General features: G+C 35.9%; 1 protein-coding gene across 4 annotated transcripts in view; it reads right to left on the reverse strand.

Annotated features, from left to right (window-relative positions):
• The window catches only part of jus (EB domain-containing julius seizure protein), a 46,436-nt gene extending 24,802 nt beyond the window's left edge, over positions 1-21,634 (reverse strand). For 3 of the 4 annotated variants that reach the window (XM_076620603.1, XM_076620601.1, XM_076620605.1), the window contains exons 1-2: positions 21,224-21,634; positions 20,717-21,142 (exon numbers count right to left, since the gene is read on the reverse strand). In XM_076620603.1, coding sequence (XP_076476718.1) covers positions 20,717-20,900 — 184 coding nt within the window. In that variant the 5' untranslated portion in view covers positions 20,901-21,142; positions 21,224-21,634. Of the gene's footprint in view, positions 1-20,716 lie in introns of all 4 variants that reach the window. The other variant, XM_076620602.1, reaches the window with a different exon arrangement.
• Between the last annotated feature and the right edge of the window lie 871 nt (positions 21,635-22,505).

Consider the following 22,505-nt stretch of genomic DNA (forward strand, 5'->3'; position numbering starts at 1 on the left):
ATATTTTCCTAGCTGTCATTTAATAAATTGATTGACTATTATTATTTCGATTTCGTGGACATTTACAAGCTTACATCCGATAGCGATCAGGTTATCAAGCTGAAGATGACTTCATTTAAACGATGCGAGAAACACGAGGTGGTAATGGGGTTGAGCTTACAGAGTTTGCCAAGAGATTCTCTTTAACGAGCTTGAAGATAATTTTACAACGCCTACAGTATTCGATTATTCCTAATGGATTCCTATAGTAGTAAATTTCAAGCTTTCGCCGTTACAAATTAATTTGATCGAACTTTGTAGTACTTAGGCTACTTTACATTCTCATAAAACACTCTTTATAAATCTAAATCTTTTCCTTTAAAGAGCAAACTTCGTAACATAAATCTTTATTCCACGCGAATTTACATCTGTATTACGGTCAGTTTCAATGAACTGAATATTTATAACACCTTTTGAAGAATATTCTTTTTTTAAATCAAAGAAGACGAATGAAACTATTGGTTTTCGTTTTTTCACTTCTACTAAACACGAATTCTGTTTTCCAGAGATTTCATTCTTTTCTTTCTACGATAATCAAATTGTTTTATTTTCAACAAATATCGCTTCTTCAGTGGAAAAATAGGAAAATTATTGAACCATTTATTTTCTTATTACATCGGCTTTTAATTCATACATATATCAATTTCACACCAAGCGACAAATTATGTTGAAAACATGAGAAATACGTGATATTTTATCGGTGATACCGCACGTCCGTCTGCTGTACGTGGCGGAACTTCTTTCCCGCTGTGATAAATTCCCACTATTACCGAAGATATCAGTTTCTAGATTTATTGGCTGCTTAAATATTCTACTAGGTATCGTAGCTAGTGGCAAATTTTGTGCAACAGATAGCTACGGTTTAAGCGTTGTGGCAAGTGTACACTCATCCCTGTGGATGTTCTGTGGTTCTATCAAGGCACAATTCGCATTTCTACCAAAAATTGAAATTCGATATTGAACTCATAACTCACGGTCGTACCTACGTGCACGCTGCGATTCGAGACATTCTCTCTTTAAAAGCTAACGAGAGCTCAACTTTGTTTCAAACTTGAAACATTGATTAATAGCTCGATAATAGCCAATAGCGTCATTTTTCCTGGTATAGCAGCTTCCGTAACATATCGAGGTGTTAAAATTAAAGCATCGATCAGTAGAAGCGTTGTATGGAGGATTTTATAAGAACAAATTTTCAAAGAAGTAATTGAGCTTTCCGAACGAAGAGCCTATAGAAATATTCTTCAGTCAAATAGCCGAATTACTTTGGAGCCTGTCTTTTAAAAATTCTCCCATTTTAATTGTTAATGGAAACGTAGTATTAAAAAACTAGAACTAAACTAGCCACTGTATTTTATAGTATTCATGGGTAGAACATATTTCGTGAGCTAATGTCTCTTCAAATTTCTAACAATTTCATCGTCGGCAAGATAGAACCTAGAAATCTCCAGCGAAATGATATTACGACGCGACGAAAGGTATGTAGAATCTTGTCAGGTGAAAATACGACGAATAGATTTCATAGTCTCGGACGTAAACTACCTTCGAATTTGTAGGATATCTAAGATGCTAAAGAGTATTTGCCAGAAATTTGAGATTGGCAGACGCAGCTGGTGTTGAACAATGAACTTGTGAAAATGTGACACAATATATGGGAATTACGCACAACTGGCACCGCACATAAATTTCAAGCAGTTACGTTATTATCGTCTCTGTAGGCAAAAGTTGTCCTTTGTTTGATACAGGGGAAGTTGACTGATTAGATTTCCGTAATTCGAACTTTAACTTAAACTTTCAACGTTCTCGACGAATCTCTCTTTTTAAGCAAATTAAACTCTTACATACCACGTAAATAAGTGAAAAGTTTTAACGAAGAGAATTATTGAATTTTGCCATAAAATGTATCCATTAATTTTGAATTCTCCATCTATTACAATTATTCAATTCTACTCAAGTAATATTGAAACTTTGATTGGTTCAGGTATGTATTGAAAAAGTTGGAAGTAAATTTATATTAGAAACTTATGCTAATAATGACTATTGCTGACAAACTTTAATTTTTCCGAAACTTTGTTTAATCAAGTTGAAAGTTAATCGCAATGAGCAATGCGATTAATTACAGTAATTAAATCGTTGCGTTTCTTTTTAGTAGTTTAAGCAAACGAGTTTGAATAAGTTAGACGAAGTCGGTAAAAAACTTGAACGTTTCATCTCACAGGGGTTTGAACAGGTCATTGCTCGACCATTGCAACCCTCGTTCGTTTCAACTTAGATTAGCATGATGGCCTTTTTCGTAGAAGTACTAATTCAGATTCTAATAATAATCGAAAAAGGAGAGCTGGCCAAAAGCATAGGACTCTATTGGCAATAAACCTATTTCATTTACAACGTCTCACATATTTCAGTCACTGTTATTTGTTGCTGTATCGTAATAATTAAGTGTTATTAATATCACGACTGTAAGTTACTCCACATTATAAATTTCATCATACGTACCGCAATTATTAATATTTATTTTCTGTAAAGAATTGGAAAAGTAATATTTTATATTTGCCTGAAGACTTTCACAATAAAAAAATGTTTATCTGTAGAATTTGGTATGTATTATTACGAAACTTGATATTTATTAATTTTGATAACTTACGACTTGTAAACTTCCACTAATAGAAATGCAAGAAATCTAGACGATAAAAAGGTAATTATTTTCATTCTTGAATGCCTTGTTATTTTATCAAACTGTTTTATGAGATCGAGCTAAAACGTTATATTCTTTAATCTAGGAATAATTATTGGACAATCGATTGCATTATTTATTAATTGTCAAAAATTTCTTCCTAACGTTCTAACAAATTTCTGTGGCATCTTTCTCATTTTTCTTGGAAAAAGGATGGTCGAGTGATTTAAATCGAGCCCGTTGTCTTCAGCAGATTGCACAGAGAATTGTTCCTAGCAAATTTTTTGATATATCGCCTCGCTTGACCCACATTTGTGGGCTAAGAATCCGCAATTATGTATGTCATGTCTGTTTGCAATGAAAACAGCCATCAGAGCCAGAGACAGTTCTGGACGAACGAAATATTTCTAAAATAAATTTCTGTCTTTCAAAACATGTCCAAAGGAAGAGATGCTAATTTGACATTAAATAAGAAATCTAGATGTTGGCTTTAACGCAAGTACTTTCGATAAACGTGCAATTAGAAATTCTTCTTTGCAAATATCGACGATCCTACTCGTTCCTCTTGAAAGCTTGATATTTTACGGTTGTAAGAATCATGTACGCGATATGAAAACTATTAAAAGCTATTTGAGACCTATTTTAACAATTAGAAATTCGTGAATTTTATGGTTTGACGTAACGCAATTATTAAATTTGAATTTCCCGATGAATTCAGATATTTGTATTATATTTTTTAAGATTATGCAAAATATTAGAAGCGTATTATTATCAATCGGGATGTGATCCTTCAGAGAAAAGGAATTAAAAACCATAAGAAGAATTTTATTAAATATTGACTTGTTTTTAAGAAAAGTGGCACGAAAATGCGTCAAATATTCGTGCGATTAATGACTTGATAGATAACGTACGTTATATAAAATATATAATGTGTTCATATTTTGTATAACAAACGAATAATATCCGGAAACATCGATATGAAAATATTTTTGCTTTCAAATCATCAATCGCGTGTTCCGCATCGAAACGCACCGTATCCTTAGTTGGCTCCATTTTGAATATTTCATGCAGCTCATCCGGCAGAATTGACGACTCTATAAAATATGAATATCATTATTTCGGGGACGACTAGCGGTGAGGATGTCTCGTGAATAATTTCCGCGTGCTCGAACATTTCGACCTCTGTCGCATAAATGTTTCGCGCTTTTCTCTTTCTCTCACATTGTTTTACATTTTCGAAATGGCCTCTCCGCTGTGAATATTTTTCGAGGCATCACATCGGAAAGCAAAGTAGACGATGCTTTCAGTGCTTAATTGTAAGCTGTACACTCGATGTCAGTTCCTTCCACCGAGCTTCCTGCACGTACTTTCGAAATATTCTACGCGCAAGCTCGGCCATTCTAGTTCCTTCAATCGTGGAATAAAATATTTCGACAATTGCATAGTACATTGACTTTTCCCAGTTTTGTCGACTTAATTTCAGTCTTTTTTAAAAGCTTTATTCTATTACCGAAACCAGAAATATGGGCAAGCTTGATTAAATAATGTATTTCTATTGTCCTGTTAAGTGACGAAGTCCTACATTTTCCCTTGTTCGCTTAATGTTCAAAATTTACTCGAATTTACTTAATGTTCAAAACGTTGATCACTTAATTCGTGAATTATAAAATTGAAGGAAATTGTTCGAGTATGTTGTCAGGTCGCTAATATTATTAATAGCAACAAGGTTTTATGAATGCTCTTTGTGGTAAAAAAAGCCCTTTAAAGACTTTAGCTGAAGATTCTTTTTTTATTAATTTTATTAATCGAAGACAGCCAATGGCTCTCTGTTAAAACTTAACAATGTTAATAGGAAACTAATTTTAGCGCAGAAATCAATTTTGTTTCAACATGCAACTCCTATACCGTTAATTCTGTTTCTCTTTGAGTGAAATTTTATTCCATCTATATTTTAGTCTAGAAAATTACGAATTAAGAATTTCATATAATTTGAAAAACTTTCAATTTAACTTTAGAGTTCTACGGCATTTATCGTAAGTTGGCTGCTACGAATAAAAAATATGTAAGCATAAAATTGTATGACCAGAAACATTCGGAGAATTTTTCTTACTCGCTTAAATTGAGATTTATCTTGTTCGTTGAAATAGAAAGATACATAATAAATAATTCTCAGAAATAATGACGTTATCTAGCATAACGTACGATGAATATATAAAAGTGACGAAGACTGTGAGCACACGAAATCGATTGCAAAATCACGCAGGTACCAGTCAGGGAAAGGCTATAACAAAGTATGCGAGCCACTTTCGAAAGAAGTTTGATATTTTCGAGCTAGACGTGAGAAAGCATGATGAAACAACGAACATGAAGTAATCTGTGTAACGCGTTTCCTTAGCATACTGCATGCAGCTGTGAATCTAGGACACGTTTCGCCAATTTTCCGTAAAAATTCTTCTAATTCTATATCCTGAACAGTTTCTACAGATCGTAACTCTAAAATTAACTGTTTGAGATAGGAAGTTGAAAACCAAATATTTATCGTTCATGACAAAAGAATTGGATCAACGTTAAAATGAATTTTGTTAAAGACAGATCCACTTTCCCTATTTTGTCAACATCAAGAAACAAATCTTTCAATCTTTCGACCATTTAATGATTCTAACATGGAATGCTTTTTGCTCAAATTCGTATATGTTCCAATTAAATATAGTAACCAAGTTAAAAGCAATTAAATCGAAGATGTCTATTTATTTGTCATTTTTATGATTATAAGATATTAAGATTCAGATTTCAGGGACGAAAGGGAACGATTCGCTTATTACTGGTATACGTAAGAAAACAGAAGGGAAATTACTTTAAAAGCAAGCAAAAATGTACGTGCGTGGTGGTTCTCAACTTTTGTGTTCATCAATGAACTTGTACTCCCAAAGTGGTCTCTTACGTAACATCAAGTAATACATTACGCAACAGAGAAAGTTGCATAACGTGGAATAAGTGCATCATACTTTAATGAACAATGATTCTTTTTCTTAGAAAGTCAAGTATCGCCTTATACGATTTTATCGTTGTAAATTTCCTTGGGGTACGTGTAACGTAATATTTGAGATATAATATCTATTTGCGTCGTTTTATATTGGAACGTCCTAGAATTTCGATATGGAAGTACGTTTTACAAATGATTTTACACAGTGTCGACGAAAGACGCAGGTAGAATCAGCAGTTCGCTCGTAATGTATTCGTGTACGTGTTAAATTTGACTTTCGTCGATGTAACGCGATCGAAGATGAAAATGGATCGTGCTACCCGATACAATTAAGGAGAAAATTGGTTACACTGCCGGTGACGTCCTTCGAGAGAATCGAGAACACCCGCTTGCATTTTAATAGTTGTTTGTTTCGATGAAAATGATGTTGACTTAATTGCTCTGCGTTCGATATCTTACATTCTACGTTGCTTCTTGTATCGCGTGTCAGAAAAATAGATTTATCTTATTAATGATCGATAAGAGCAAGATCTTTTCTCAGACTAGGAAAAATATTTGATTTTAGGTCCGCTTGAACCATAAAATATCGACTAACGATATTAATTGATTCTTATAAATTGCGAGCTGTAACTTGCACATTTTTCTTGCACAAATGCTTCTCATAAATTGCAAATTGAGTTGTTGACGTTGTTAGTGTAATTTACAAGTGTCCGCAATAAAACGATAGTTATACTGTAATTAGTATTAAAGTAGAAATGAAATTACTTGACATAAACAATTTTACAGGAAAGAAATCACGCAACGATTAAATCAGTAATATTACTAATAGTACGATCTACAAGTTGTTCACAGTGAAAAATAATCATTACCTGTCTCAAATTAACTAATTGATTAACTCTGCTTCTGTACCATATACTTATATACAATAATATAATCTACAATTTATAAAATGCTTATAATTCACATACAATAGGACACAAATTAATCTTTCATATATAACACGATATCTCGTAAACTAAAGATTAAAATATGAAAATTCGACGATAAAAGACGACAGATTAAACCACGGTTTGAAAGCAACCAAGAAAGAAAAGAGATCGAGGTTTCTTTATAAAGCGTCGTTGAAGAATGGTTATAGCTGATAACAACGAAACTTCGTGCTATTCTGTAATCGTCGTTGTTTGTTATCACATCGAATTCGTAACTAGTCCAAGACTAACAGATGGTGTACGGAATGTAGCCATGGCTCGCGACTTTGAGCTGAAAGTTAGGTGCGCGTGAGTCCGCAGTGCAGACTGCAGTGTCTTTACGTCTCTACTTTCCGAGCGTTCACCTTCTAACGAATAGCAAACAAAAAGCTGCGTTTTACCCTAGCTGGATAAAATGGAGGATAGAATAACAGGGACGAAGCAACGAGCCAGGATCGTTAAATAACTTAAACTGTTCGCTCGGTTATGTTGAAACTTGATCATCATTATCGAGGTCAATCGCTTCGTTTTTAAACACTGTCACGTTAATCGCGTGCGCCTTGATACTAAATTTAAAGAATGTTAGAAAAATCCTGCCAGTTTTCATTTGACTTTCTGTTACATCGAAAAGGCCTAAAGATATATTCATGTAAATATACTTCATTTAGAATGCATCGAAACTATTGCATTTTTCAATTTACTAAACCAATATGTACTTTAGAAAAATTGAATACCAATCGTTTAAAACAAGTTTGTTTCAAATCGCTGCAGTATTAGATTCTATAATCCTCACAAAATAGATCTATCAATACAACAGTTTCTTTGTTAAAAAAAACCCTGTGTTTTTAAATACGAAATTTTCCAATGCAATTTCAATCACAGTTTCGTTGTCAAAATATTATTTCCAAATGTACTTTAGAAAAGTTGAGTACCAATCGTTTAAAACAAGTTTGTTTTAAATCGCTGCAGTATTAGATTCTATAATCCTCACAAAATAGATCTATCAATACAACAGTTTCTTTGTTAAAAAAATCCTGTGTTTTTAAATACGAAATTTTCCAATGCAATTTCAATCACAGTTTCGTTGCCAAAATATTATTTCCAAATGTACTTTAGAAAAGTTGAATACCAATCGTTTAAAACAAGTTTGTTTTAAATCGCTGCAGTATTAGATTCTATAATCCTCACAAAATAGATCTATCAATACAACAGTTTCTTTGTTAAAAAAATCCTGTGTTTTTAAATACGAAATTTTCCAATGCAATTTCAATCACAGTTTCGTTGCCAAAATATTATTTCCAAATGTACTTTAGAAAAGTTGAATACCAATCGTTTAAAACAAGTTTGTTTTAAATCGCTGCAGTATTAGATTCTATAATCCTCACAAAATAGATCTATCAATACAACAATTTCTTTGTTTAAAAAACCCTGTGTTTTTAAATACGAAATTTTCCAATGCAATTTCAATCACAGTTTCGTTGTCAAAATATTATTTCCAAATGTACTTTAGAAAAGTTGAGTACCAATCATTTAAAACAAGTTTGTTTTAAATCGCTGCAGTATTAGATTCTATAATCCTCACAAAATAGATCTATCAATACAACAGTTTCTTTGTTAAAAAAAAAACCCTGCTTTTAAATATAGGAAAATTTTCCAATGCAATTTCTATCGCAGTTTCGTTGCCAAAATGTTATTTCCAAATTGACAAGTAATCCAAATGTTAGAAGGTATGATAGTCGTCGTTATTTAAAAGAAAGCTTCTACAGAAAGAAGACTCCGGATAAATCGATAAATAGGTCCTGTAGTATCCTATGGCGCATTGTATCCAAACGCATTGGGTTGAAATTTTCAAATAGTAGGACTTTTTGGGGCAGGTTAATGCGGCAAGAAAGCGCATCATGCATAAAGGACCAAAGCTTTGGACACGTCGCGTCGTCGTATCGTCGCGACGACAAACCGCATCCAGAAGACTGAAGCGAAATGGAGCGTGGATCGGTTGGACCGTTTTGTAAATTTAGAAGTGCGCGTGAAAGATGAAGAGAGCTATTGTAGATGCTACGATTTGGCTACGATTATGGCAACGATTGTAATGAATTATAGTCTGCTGGCTAGTGACAAGTATAATGAAATCTGGGTTTCTTCGTTGGAAATCATCGTTCTAAATCGAAACAAAGCCAGCGTTCCAAGATAAGTATCATAGAAATGTATGAATTTGGTAGAAGAGAGAAGACAATAGCGAATTCTGCGAAAGGACGCGTATTTCTTACACAGAGAGAAAAATGTTCTTAGGTCTCTGAAAGAGGCGATAACTCGTTCCATACATTTTCCACGACTAAATGTTGTAATAGTCTTTTTTTTTTATTTATTAATATTTGCAATCAACTCTCGCATTGAGAATTTTCAGTAATTTTTTCTGGCGTGGCGAAGTGACATGGCTAAATATTTATAATAAGTTAATACTTATTATAGATAAGTATAATTTTTAAGTAAATGTAAATAAGTAAATATTACTTAATATAAATAACTAATTAAATCTAGTGTTTAGATCTAGCGGGTAGTGTCTCTTCAGCCTGCGAATCTGGTCCGACTTATCAAGTAATCCGGTAATTAGGGGGGTTTCGATGTTTGTTGACTCTTTTGCTACATCTGTCGCTATATTTTGCTATTTCCTCTTTGACTGTTGGTATGTTGAGGTCGCGATGTATTAGTTCGTTGGTGACATACCAGGGTGCATTTATAATGGATCTTAGCGTTTTCGATTGGAAACGTCGAAGTATTTCAATGTTGGAATTACTTGCTGTTCCCCATAGATGTTGTAATAGTGAAAAGTAAATTGTAAAAGGAAAGAGATGTTGAACAATTCAATTTTTAAAAACAACCTTCTTCTACATTGATACATTCTACAATATTTTTAAAAACATCCTTCTTCTTTCCATTCTTCTATATTGTCCATAGAACAGAGTACGCTAATTGTTATGATTCGACAACAGAAAGGACAGAACAACGAATATTGGAAAAAAAATTCGCAGTTCTCTTATTAAGAGTAAAAAGCTGTTCGACGATTTAGACACTGTCTTTTCACATTTTCGTACATTCCTCGGTATATTAGTAACGTGATACACATGCTAGCCTAGAAAGTACGTAAAATTGTCCTCTTCAAAATGCCACGTAGCGAGAATTCTTTCTTTCACGAGCGAGTAAAAGAGCAGAATAAAACGAACGTCTTTATGAAAGTCGTAAGAAGCATCACGCGAGGGAAGCGCAATATGCGTGAAGACGAATAAACCATGTAACAATGGGTAACCGAAGTCGCATCCGGACAAAGTACTTTTAATTGCAGCGCAGCGACGTGGTTGACGCTCGTTTTCCATGCGACAAGCAGAGCCTATAACCCGCTCTTGGTCGGCTGTATAAGAACTCGAGCGGCTGTATTTTAAAACGGAGCAGCCTTAGGGCGTGTTCTAATTACGCCGTATCTCTGTATAAAAAGAGTGGCTGCAACACATGTAATTTACGGGGAAGAGGCACCCCGTGATAATTAAGTGCCACGGCATCTATGTCGGCAGGTTGCTTACCCCCAAAAATAAGTCACTTGTAATCGAGGGCTGGAAACGAAATTTCGTGGAAACGAAAGGAGTCATCCTGCCCTGCGTCAGGCGTGAATAAATCGAAATATTCGAGCATCTCGACGATGGATGCTGCGAGCAACGTTTGATCCTTAAGGGGGAAGTGTGTATTTGTCAATACAGAGACTATCTCGCGTTTCTGTTTAATTTGCATACTTATAATTTAGTTCAAATTAAGTTCAACGAAAATTAAGCCAATTTAATTCGTGGAAATTTTTACGCGAATAATATTCGACTTTCTAAAAACAGTTTTTCAAGCGTCTGTTTGTAGACCTAATGAAAAGTATGATTGCTTTTTTAAAGGATTGTTCACATTGAATCAATATTCGTATTACATTTTAAAAAACAAAATTAAGTCAACTCTTTTTTCTCTTAGATAGTGAGATTGCTCTTTTAAACTCTCTCAATCAGCATCTGTTTTCTATTGGAAAAACGTCCAACTTTTTGGACCTTTTATCTTCGTTTTGTAATTTAACCTACATTCGTCTATCTTCCTAAGGAACACAGTTAGTTTCCGGCGATTGTTTTTACCTCGTTACCTTCTCACGCAGAAACAAGATTATATTTACTTCGTAAAAGCTGATAGAGAGTACATTATTTTACATCGGAACAATGGATAGTTAATCTTTTTTAAAAGTATTCTGAAAACAGATGTTTTAAATCTGTAGAAAAGCTGTCAAGTAAATCGAGGAAGCTGCGGAGTATGAACTGCGCGATGAAAATATAGAACGCATCTGGCTAGACCAACTTCCACGTTGTTTCACGACCAACAAAACTCGTAAAAATCGCACGCGTTGCCACATACCTTGACTTTTACAGGGAGATCAATTTTACAGCCGAGTCGTAGCGCCAAATTTGTGAACCGGTTACAATAATCTTAAACAAGTATTTTGTTTACTACTTAACTTGCTACTTAATTAAAACTTAAAAACAAGGTGATATAAACTGGAGACAAAGATCTTTTACTACGTCCAGTTTATAAGCATAAAAGTGAACATAGAGTAAATAAAATAAAATCTAAATGGGAAGAGGCTTTATTGCACAAAGAACATAAAGACAAAAGAATTGCATTCGTCCGCAGAATAAAGAACAAGAAGACGAACTAGATAAAAACAGAAAACACCTAACTACAAAGAAGCTTCATTGTACAATGTACAACACAGTATTTTATCTACGTGTGATAGGAAAAGAGTAGCAGGAAAATAATCAAGAATCTAGGCATATCGTCATTTTCCTTGACAGGTAACAAAAAGGATTCAAAAGAACGCGAGCATATCGATCTTTTTTATCTACGGTACAGTGAATATCACAGAAAAAACAAAAAAAAAAGGAAAAAACAGACAGACCTCGTGTTCACCGATACCAGAAATACGCTGCTATTCCAAGATCGATAGAACGTCGACGTAACAAGCTCTTAGAACGTCTGTAAACCGAAGTCTCGTATAAATCAACGACTTACTCAGTTCGTTGCGTAAATTTTCCTAAAATCGAAATGAAACGTGAGAGAAGAAACAAGGATCGAATAAACTTGGATTAATTAAAAGTTTTTAAGTACGTTTCTTTAAGTAAATTCGACAAGTTTCGTAATGTTTCGTCCATCTTAGGTCACACAGATTGGCGTTTTAAACTCATTCGTGATTTACATACGAATTAAAATATTATTGTTCCTTATAAAGATCACTCTTACATAAGTAAGACTGAAATTTTTTCAAGTGGAAACATTAAAAGTATGTAAAGTAACAGAAGGAGAAAATGGATAAATCGAGACAACGAAATTATCGTTAACGAAGGGTAGAAAAAAATAATGATGTTACAAGCATCACACATTAGTTTTTTAAATCTATCTTGGAATTTATAAAGTTTTATACTATTTTCTTGCTGTGTTTATTATAATCTTATGGAAGTCAAACATTTGTTTTTAAACAAGTTAAACAGTAACTATGTATCCGTAGATAGAATTTTATTACGAATTATAATTTATAGATCTCTCTTGCTATTTTATAATAATTATTCCTTAAATAGAACAATCATATAACTAAACTCTAAAGTTTACTTATAAAATTCCATATATTTTCCAACGTTGTTACTATAGTGTAAGGATATTTTTTTACACTATCGACATATACAATTTTACTAACAATGTTAACCCAATTAATGCAAGACAATCTAGATAGCAGAATGAAGAAATATACAACAAGTAAAGTTGATCGATTTGCCTTTTGGAAGACCCGATTACCACAGACATTAAGACCCAGTCAAGCCAGGCCAAACGAAATCAAACCAAGTCAAACCGTGTTTCAATTACTTAAGCTCGTAGCCTGCCGAGAAAGGATGAGCAACGAGGAGGCGAGAGGAGCAAAGGTTAATCAACAAAAGAAGCCTTCTTCCAAGCAACCTCTAAGCGACTCATTAATTAAAGAGGGGAAAAACGCGCGAGTACAGGTATCACACAGAGACAGACACCGACATGTCAACGTCAGAGGTATTGTAGTTTTATCATCATTTTCTTGCATGATCTCGTTCCTTCCGACAGAAGATATCGACGATGAGTCGCTGGCTCGTGCAATTACGTTGACACAAAGGTGCGATGATGAGTCATCTAATTGTCCATTGAACGCACTCTCTACGACAAACGGCAGTCTTATCCAACTCTACGCCACAGAAATTCAAGGGTGCCAACGTCGTGATAGTTAGCGATATAATATCATTTAGTATTGATTAGTCGACGGGGGGGAGCGAGAATTCTTACCAAGGTAATCCCTGCACGCACGAATGTCACGAAACTGCCTTGTAATCGCGTACAACAATTTGTGCATGTTTGAAGATGTTTGTATAAGTTTGTGCGTGTGTATTTCTATTTGCATAAGTTTGTGTATACAGGGTGTGTCAGGATTTGACAGCCTGATTTTGTCGATACACGAAGATCACAGGATTAAAACGTATTAATTGACTTTAATATCGCTTTATGACTAAAGAACAGCGTTTTAGTATTAAATAAAGTGGCTACTAATATTTTCAAACTTACGGAGCAGATGATACAATACACGTTGAGGTTGTTATCAGAGTTGGTAGACTATCGAATGGTTAACATCTTTAGTTAATAATTACGTTGATTGCATAACTCACGAGTTTGTGATTCTAATTTCTTTTATAAAGCTTTAAATCACCTATGTTTACGTATCGTTTTTTACTTGATTATACTCATAGAATATATTAACAAAGCTTGACTAATATTAGGTCACCATGTATATATTCGTTTGCGAATGTTTGAACGTGTTTGTGCTAGACAGTGCACGATATCGTGGCGTCGCGTCGTACTCTGTACGAGCTTAGCACGGAACATTTGCCACTGCCTAAATGTCCCGCGCGATTATAATCGAAAATCTATTTAATTGGCTTGCGCAGCGTACTGTAGCGGCCGAATATATTTAGCGAGGGCGAGGCTTACGTTAAATGCCTCCATGTTTAATTACGTGGCACATATTACCGCTCCGTTTCGTTTAATTATTCGATTGCACTCTTGTCAACGTGAATCGTACGGGAAAGGATGGATTAAATGCTAGAGAATCGTATCATTTGAGGTCTGTTAATGGAAACTGGTAATCCTGCGTGTGATTGTTTAGTATTTGCTTTCGTCGTAAATTTTCCTGTTAGGAAGCGTTATCCGGGACGCTGAGACTTTCAAAAAATATTTCTCTCTTCTTTCTTTTCGGAAAGAATATTAATTAGAGGGGATGAAATAAAAGGATAACGTAACTTTTAATAATTTTACTTTAACATTCAAACTTTACGCGAAGAACTTTTATTCCATGTTCTTGACCTATTTTTACAACGAGATTCTGTCTGGGAACATGAAATTTTACCGCGCATTTTAATATGCCATTGCTTTATAAAAAAACACATTGCAGGATTTCTCTGTTTTCACAGAAACAGAATTAATTAAAAAGGTAACGTTAAAAGAATCGACGAAGGGAAAGAGATAATAAAAAAAAACGAGTAGCGTTGGAAACGAATGTACGTCGACGATATCTCGGTCTCCATATTCATACAGTTTCATGAACCAGCTTCATTAACCCGGAAATACAGCACGATATCATCAATCCCAAAGCATCCACCTCAAATGAATATATTTTTTCTCAAAATTATCCTAATCATCGTACGAACGAATACTTCGTTTTATTTTTCATTCTTCTTATCATTCCCAGAGGGAGCGAAATATTTCATTACGTGTATTCGATTACGCGTATGTAGGACATCGATCCACGTGTTTAGAGTTGATGAGACATTTTTCCGGCTGATAAAATTCCAGTTTTTAAATAGTTCGCGTTGCACGCACTTTGGAATGCTTCATAAAGGCTGATATCGAATATTTATTCACAACCTGATGCTCGCGCGTCGATACCTCAGCCAAAGCAACCAATGCGAACTTGCTTAAGGTTTGTTTAGCGTTAGCTTGGCACGAAGCCACTCTTCAAATCAAGAATATGATACCGAATGATACGGCAGAGAGAGCATTCCCCGTGTGACCTTAGTGGCGAAATCACCTGCACGATAATCGAGTTCTATCTCGAGGTCGTGCTTCGAGCTAACGTTCAAACCAATCGAATATCCTCGAACTGCACGTTAGAAAGATGAAAGATAAGGACTGAGAGGATAAGGAAGGATATCATGAGTCATATGTACGTGTATTAATATCAGAGTGTTTGGAAAATTAAGCGGTAATTGGGTAATATTACGTATTACTACTTCTGATAACATTTTTTTATTTCTCGAGTAGCTTCGTGATTACCTTTTTTGTACTATCTTTAATACTTTCTGCAAGCTTTTAAAATATTAGATTTCTCGTTACAAGAGAAGAAATTTTGTAAAGGTCAGAATAAACGACAGATATACGAAGCGGTAACGAAAGAAAGTTTACGAAACTGGAGATATAAAAAGACGCGATAGCTTTACAAAATAGGTCTTTTAAAAGCGGCAAATAAACTTAATATACATAAACGACAGAATAGGCGTTACCAATATGACGAAAAATTTTCAGTATAAAAGTTACTTAAATTCATAGCGTATCGATTTTATACATCCGCTATTGTATAGCTGATGAACAGAAGGGACGAGCTTGAATATTCTATCTAAATTCAGACGCTTTTTGTCTATTCGTACATAAAGTCTAAGGTTGGCTTAAAATACGATATCCTTCCTTCCTCTTCGAAATCAAATTTCAAAGCTCTCTTCGAAGGATGGAAATACCAAATGGAAATTCATTGTTACTCAGCACTTTTCATTTGCTATTGTATCTCGATACTCATGATGATACTCAGAATCGGCCTTGGCAATTTTCCGAAATGAAAGCAACACGAGACATCTTCGGCAAATTATACGTCGAAATTAGACGAATTTAATTAAGTATCTTGTTCGTTACGGTTTGATAACGTCGGACAACATGAGTAAAACCGAACGTTTTACTGCAACGACCGACTGCGAGCTTATTCTTGTGCAATTTGCAAATGTGCCCACGGCCACACTGCACAAAACCATGTGGTACGGTAATAGTGGCCGCTGGCACGATAGATTCGGATGTACGAAACTATATTTCGATTGGAAATACATTTAGAAAAACGGCGTTATCGCGTAAATCGAGATCTCCTGATCTGTTGACCTTTTGCCATTCGCGAAAATAATAAAAAAGAAAAAAAAAGGATAAAGAAGAAGTAGCAAAAAAGAACAGAGAAAGGGAATTTATATCGTGCTCCGTTGCGCATTGCAGAATAATGACCAGGAAAGCCTGTTTCCCTGCGTGAAATGCTTTTCTTCGAAATCGATACGGAGGAAAGCGAACGAGGCGCGATTTATTCTATTTCCCCTCGTTTCCATGAAAGGTGATTTTATTAAAATTTCCCATCAAACATGTTTTAAAGACATTTTACGAAAGGTAATCTCGAATTTGTTCCCCAATGAACATACACGTTGCACATAAATGATATTCAAACGTTTACGTTCTACATGAGTCCTTTTACGAATATATCATGCGTGTTATACGAAACACGTGGAAATTTCATTGGCATTGTTACGAGACTCGACCATCGCGATTATAATGGTAAAATTTGAAACAGCTCTGAAAATGGGTATACGAGGTACAAGGTATTAAGTGCAAATGCATATTTCGCGAAAATCATAAAATTATTTGAACGGTCAGTTACATTTTAATAAGACTTCGCATTCGGTGAGGCCATTTTTAATACTTGATATATATATTTAAAATAGCTATTCATGGTGTACTTTTTGCCACATGTATACCTGCAGTAAATATGTTTCTTAACTTTTACATACGTTCTCAGATTTACAGTTTCAAATTTCACTGATATAATCGTAACAATTTAGTCTCGTCACAGTGACAATGAAATTTCAAAATGTTTTACATTGCGGATATAATAGACGCATAAAAATTTTCTATGGTAAATGTTCAAATACTCTGAACCAGTAGCCAATGAGTCACCGTATCTAGTTCAACGTCTTGATTTTCCTTCGAAGCGTCTAAGATTCCTCGATCGATGAAAATCGTTCATCGACAGTAAGAAAGAAAGAAAGACAAGGTATAACGTTGTTTAAGCGTTCCATTGTCCTAGGACCGATATTAACCTTCTTAGTATCGCAATTGCTGCATCAAAAAGATCCAAGAAACGCGACAAACGATAAGGATGGAGATTACGTTTCCTCGAGACTTCGACATTCTGTGAAAATATGATATCTTTCTCGTTACCCCTTCTTGTCGTGATCCCTTCTCGCGATAACCTTATGCAAATCTTTGCTTCTTCACAAGTTCTCCTCTCCTCGCTCTTCCTATTGGGATTAAGTTCTCTTCTCCTCGCTCTCCCTATTGGGATTAAGTTCTCTTCTCCTCACTCTTCCTATTGGGATTATTAAAAATTCAGTCAAGTCGAAAAAAGTTTACAGTGATAAATTCCTTGGAGAAACGCGTAATTTTTGGAGTTGTTCTTCCGAGAGGAATAAATCTAACCGACTCGTTACTTCTGACATCTGTTTCAAACCATTATATATACGAAGCATTGTGTTTGGGCAAGTTGTTGAATAAATGATAACCGAGTGATAAATGTGTTCGTTTTTGGGAAAGCAGGATCTTTTTTCACAGATGAATTAATAATTAATCCAACTATCATGGTAATTCTAAATATCAGAAGATGTCTTCTTTACAAACGTGTCGGAAGAGATACGTTTCCACTTTACAAATCAAATTTCATGCTTTTCAGTATCCAAGAATGTATAGATTCTAGGAAAGATCTCGTTCTGTTGCCAGCTATTAACAGATTGCGGATATCTACGCAAACTTACATTTTTATGAGTACAACTAACAATAAGAAAACAGACTTAGATTAAACTTTCAATATTTTCTATATTTTCCTCTATTATATCTTTTATTTCAATTTTCCGATCCACGAATGCATAAACATCCACAATCCATCAACTACTAATAAGAACAGCATTTTTTCAGCAGTACAATTATTATCGGAACATTGAAAGGAAGAATAAAATAGAAGATGAAAAATTGGGTAGTAGAAAACGATGGAAACGGAGGAACGCTAGCTGGTTTTACATGTGAACAAGAAATACAAAGGATAGGTTACTAAGTCGGAGTGATAATGACGACTGGAAATGAGCATGATAAATTTCCGTCCAAAATTGTGCCGGCAGTATCCTTCGGACTGGTTGGAGATTAAAAGATTAACGCGAGATCGACGAATCCCGAAGGAATGTAAAGAACGCGAATGATATTACCGGGTGCAATTCGCTTGGATTTAACGATCGGAAAGAGGCGGCTCGAGCTCGTTGGTCCAGGAAATAAGAACGCAAATGAGGGCACCAGGCAGATGGGGAAGAAATATACTGAACCTCTTGAACGGGTGATTGAACTTTCCGAGTCTGAGAACGCATCAGACTCGCGGAGCGTGGAATGCGAGAAATGTCAATTTGAAGCTCGCATTGAAAACAAGTAGGACAACAAAGTATTTCCAATGGATCAATTCTACTTGTGTGTGTTTGACTTTAGCGTTCTGAGTCTGAGCACGCGTTAGAAACCTAAGAGAAGCAAGGCAATTCAAGTTGGAGCTTGAATTTAAGACAAATGAGAGAACAAAGCACGAAGTTTCGATCTTCGTGAGAATTTTGTATGTTCAATGGATAATTTGTATCCGTGTATGTTTCATTCGACCTGGATTAAGCTTCCTGTGTCGGGGGATACGTTAGGAACCTAAGAAACACGACACGTCGATTTAAACCTCGAATCGAAAAGAAATAAAAAAACGAAGCACAAAATTACAATTTCTGTAAGAATTCTATCGTTTTGATGGGAAAGTCGTATTTTACATACTTCCAACAGAATGTAGGATATCGTAGAATATTGTACGATACTTGTCAATGTAATTCTATGACAACAGGAGCACAGAAGGGAGAGAAGATGTGTCGTTGCTAAAAATCGTTGGCAAAAGTAATTATTTGAAAGATTGTTTTTCACTACTTGACAATTTTACTACGAAATTCTTCACTGCGTAATTAACAAAGAATATTCCTACGTTTTCCACTAATTTATCATTCATTATCTCCCTCGCCATCTTTTTTGAACGTTGTCGCAGTACTTTAATGATTTTAAAGTGGAACCGAATCAATTGCTGTCTCAGCCATTTGTCGCACTTTTTTTTCGTTGCAACACATTCGTTACGGTTTTTTGCATTGCTGTGAGTACAGTCATTTGGATTTCATATGGGTGTATTAGGGATTATCGTGTTGCTGGTACAGTTTGGAAGCTCGTAAAATGTATATGGGTCAGTTGTAAATAAATAGTCGTGTTCGATCGTGCAAAAGGCTTATTGTATATCCGCTGTGCATACGTATTTCATTGATCCGGCAAAGGGACTTAAAATACAGAGAGATCTTGACATCGATCGACACGTAGTCTCCCGTCGATGCTGCAATAATATTTGCTCGTATATCGAGCGGAAATAAAAACGTGAAAGGGATGAAAGTGGAATGCAATCAGTGACATAGTCGAGATAATCAATGCCAAGTGTCTTTTATAGAAACATTCGATGAATATCTCTTTATTCTTATCAGAGAAGAAAAGGATGCAAATAATCCTTTGTCATTTTATTTTGTTTTATTATGCAGCAAGCAGAGCAAGAGAAGTTGTTAAATGGAAGAGTTGTTAAATATTTATTAGAATATAATATCGTGGTATTAAAATACAATGGTTGCAAAAAATATTGATATTTATTATACCATTGACATACTTAGTTAATTAGGCCCCTACATACATATATAGTATATTAAATTTTTTATTATTTAGTGGTATTTTCGTAGGACTAGAAAAATTCGGTAGTGCGAGAATGAGATGTAAAACCTGACAAAATAAAATTCCATTAGAAAATACGAATAGATGTAAAAATACTTATTGTATGAATAAGAATTTTATTATAGTAGACTCGAACCAATTTGTGTAATTACTTAATTCATTAAGATTATAGAGATTAGCGTGTATATTTTCGCGGTGTGTTCGCATACTATAGTTTAAAAGAATTAAATAATTAATTAAGATCGTGGAGTTTAGGGTGTATTTGGGAATACGTGCACACAATTTGCATAATTCTTGTTAAACAATCGAGTAAACATCAATTTTTGTCAAAGATACTTTTATTTTAAATGTTTCGTGCAATAAGAAAGCTATTCGTCATTGTGATCTTATAATTGAGGAAAGTTTCGAAAAACCTTCCAAGATCACTCGAATATTCATCAAGAGTATTCCTTACTGCGGTACTTCATCTTCTGCCTCCATCTCAAAAGCGCCAACTAAAATACGTACACTTAACAAAACCTGCCTCAGACTCCAAGTTTGACATATTCTCCGCGAATATTCCTCGCAACTTATCATCCTTTCAACTCTACCACAAAATAAAGTTCGTGCACGATTTAACATCACCTGAACGTGAATCTTTATAAATAGATCGCGGATATCCACGCAAATTTATAATTAATTTATTCGCTCTTATAAAATAAGGAAAAGATGCCTCGCATCTGCTCTATGCAAATAGAAAAACAATCTAAGATCTACGGATAAAAATCTAAAAATAGAGCATGGTCTACTGCGTTATGTTTTCCATAAATTATCATACGTTTAACATCCTCATAAATGAATAAATATTCACGGTGAACTCGCAAGAATTGAGAAAAGGAAAATAAAACTCAGAGAAGCTCACTCTCGATCACGATCTAATATTTTACGTGACTTAATATATTTTTCTATTACGTGCTTTCTACATACGCTCCTGCGCGTTATACTTTTCCGAAGTCCATCAAAAATTCACGATCCACTCGAAAAACTCGAAAAAGAAAGGGAAACTATAAAATTGAGAGAAAGACTCACCCTCGATCGTGGTAAGTTCGGGTGGTTCGGACATGCCGAAGACCATTCGATCCTGCACGATCCAGCAGGAGACGAACAGGACGAGGACGAGGTTGACCGCATAGCCAGGCTTCCTCGAGGCGGTCACGCAGGACGTGGATGACGGCAGGGACGCCGTCGCGGCGACGGCGTCGGTGGCGTGCATCTTCACGACTGGCCCTGACACGCGGCCTCTTCTCGCTCACCCTTCTCTTCTCTGTCGTTGCTCACCCCTATGTATGTACGCATACGTGGTACGCACCGTGGAGCACCTGCACGCAGGTCAAGCCTGCCGTACCTACTTCCGGTATCACATATCCGCGCGATCGGCCCGTGTGATCGATAGCACGCGCATACCTCCGCACGTTCCACCTTTCCACGGGCAGCCAGAGGAAAGTAGGAAAGCAACTAGATTTAGAAAAATCGAAAATTGCCAGATGTTGGACGAGAATGAACTTAGGGCGGTATATAGACGGCTCTTTTATTCACCCTGGTCGTCAACGTCTTGTTGTACCGGCTCGTGGAGGGAGCGAAGAAGGAGAGGAAGGTTCGTGGACACGTTTTACCGCAACCACCACCACCACCACCACCAGAACTTCCCCTCACTGCTCGAACGACAGGTTCATGGGAACAGAATGGCACACTGCTTCTTTATTCAGTCTCCGACTTCTTCCTCCTTTTCTGCCTCTCTCATGTATACGTGATATATATTTTACTGTACGATCGATCCGTCGATTCGAAAACGGATACTTTCTTGATTATATTGCTCGAGTAATGCCCTCGGTTTTCGCCAAGATTTTCATGAAAATGGAGGAGAATTCACGAGTCGTTGAATTAAACGAAATAAGGGATACACGATCGTCTTCGCCACGCGGCCAAGAGCGATATGGAGGCAGCAAACAACGACCGAATCGAGTCGGAGGGTGATCGCGACGCTAGGGCGCCGACGTCCTGCGCAATGCATGCGAGAACCAGCACGTTACTCGCACCCCCGCCTCGTCGCAGCCCCGACCGCAGCCGTGGAATCGTCGCAGGGGCGCAGAGCCCCTGAGTCATTCCTCGTGAAACAGCCAGAGAGACTCGAGGGTCGATGTGTTCCTCTGTGGCACAACGTAAATATGTATGATTCTAAGCGAGGTACACATCGTCGACGTGCTGCTTCACGAGCAGGCGTAACAGAGGGTGAAAGGGAATTGCGTTTCGTTACATACGCTGCGGAAACGCGTCGTCATCTTAACGACCTGGCTACGGATTAGCAGCGGACCGAGATACGCCAGCGTACACCGTAAATATAGATCGTGAACGGGTCAGGTTGTTTCACATCGATGATTGTAGAAAATTAGGACAGGGAAAATGGGAAATTCGTTTAGGCTATATAAAGCAGCGTTATAGAGAATTGGAAGATAAAGGCATAGAGTTTCGGAGGGTTAGTAGGATTCGCTGAAACACGGCTGTTATTCAATGTTGCGAAGAGCATCAAATTTTGGATAGTTCGTGAAATTCGTCGAATAGGTTAACGCTTGGATGATGCAGCGCGATAATTGGAAGTACGGGATACGAGTATGACGAATGTTAATGCAAAATGTTTTACCATATGTTTATACAAATAAAACATTTTCCCTCGTATCTCTTCGTAATAGCCAACTCTGGTGACCTCTGGAACTCTTTATTTTTATCGGATTCGTCACTTGAGGAGAAATAGGATAATCGCAAATCCTCGATTTTTTTATAGAAATAAGATATAGCAGGGATATTAAACATATAGCTTAAC

Source organism: Bombus vancouverensis, chromosome 8, assembly GCF_051014615.1.
Source record: "Bombus vancouverensis nearcticus chromosome 8, iyBomVanc1_principal, whole genome shotgun sequence".
Taxonomy (NCBI): domain Eukaryota; kingdom Metazoa; phylum Arthropoda; class Insecta; order Hymenoptera; family Apidae; genus Bombus; species Bombus vancouverensis.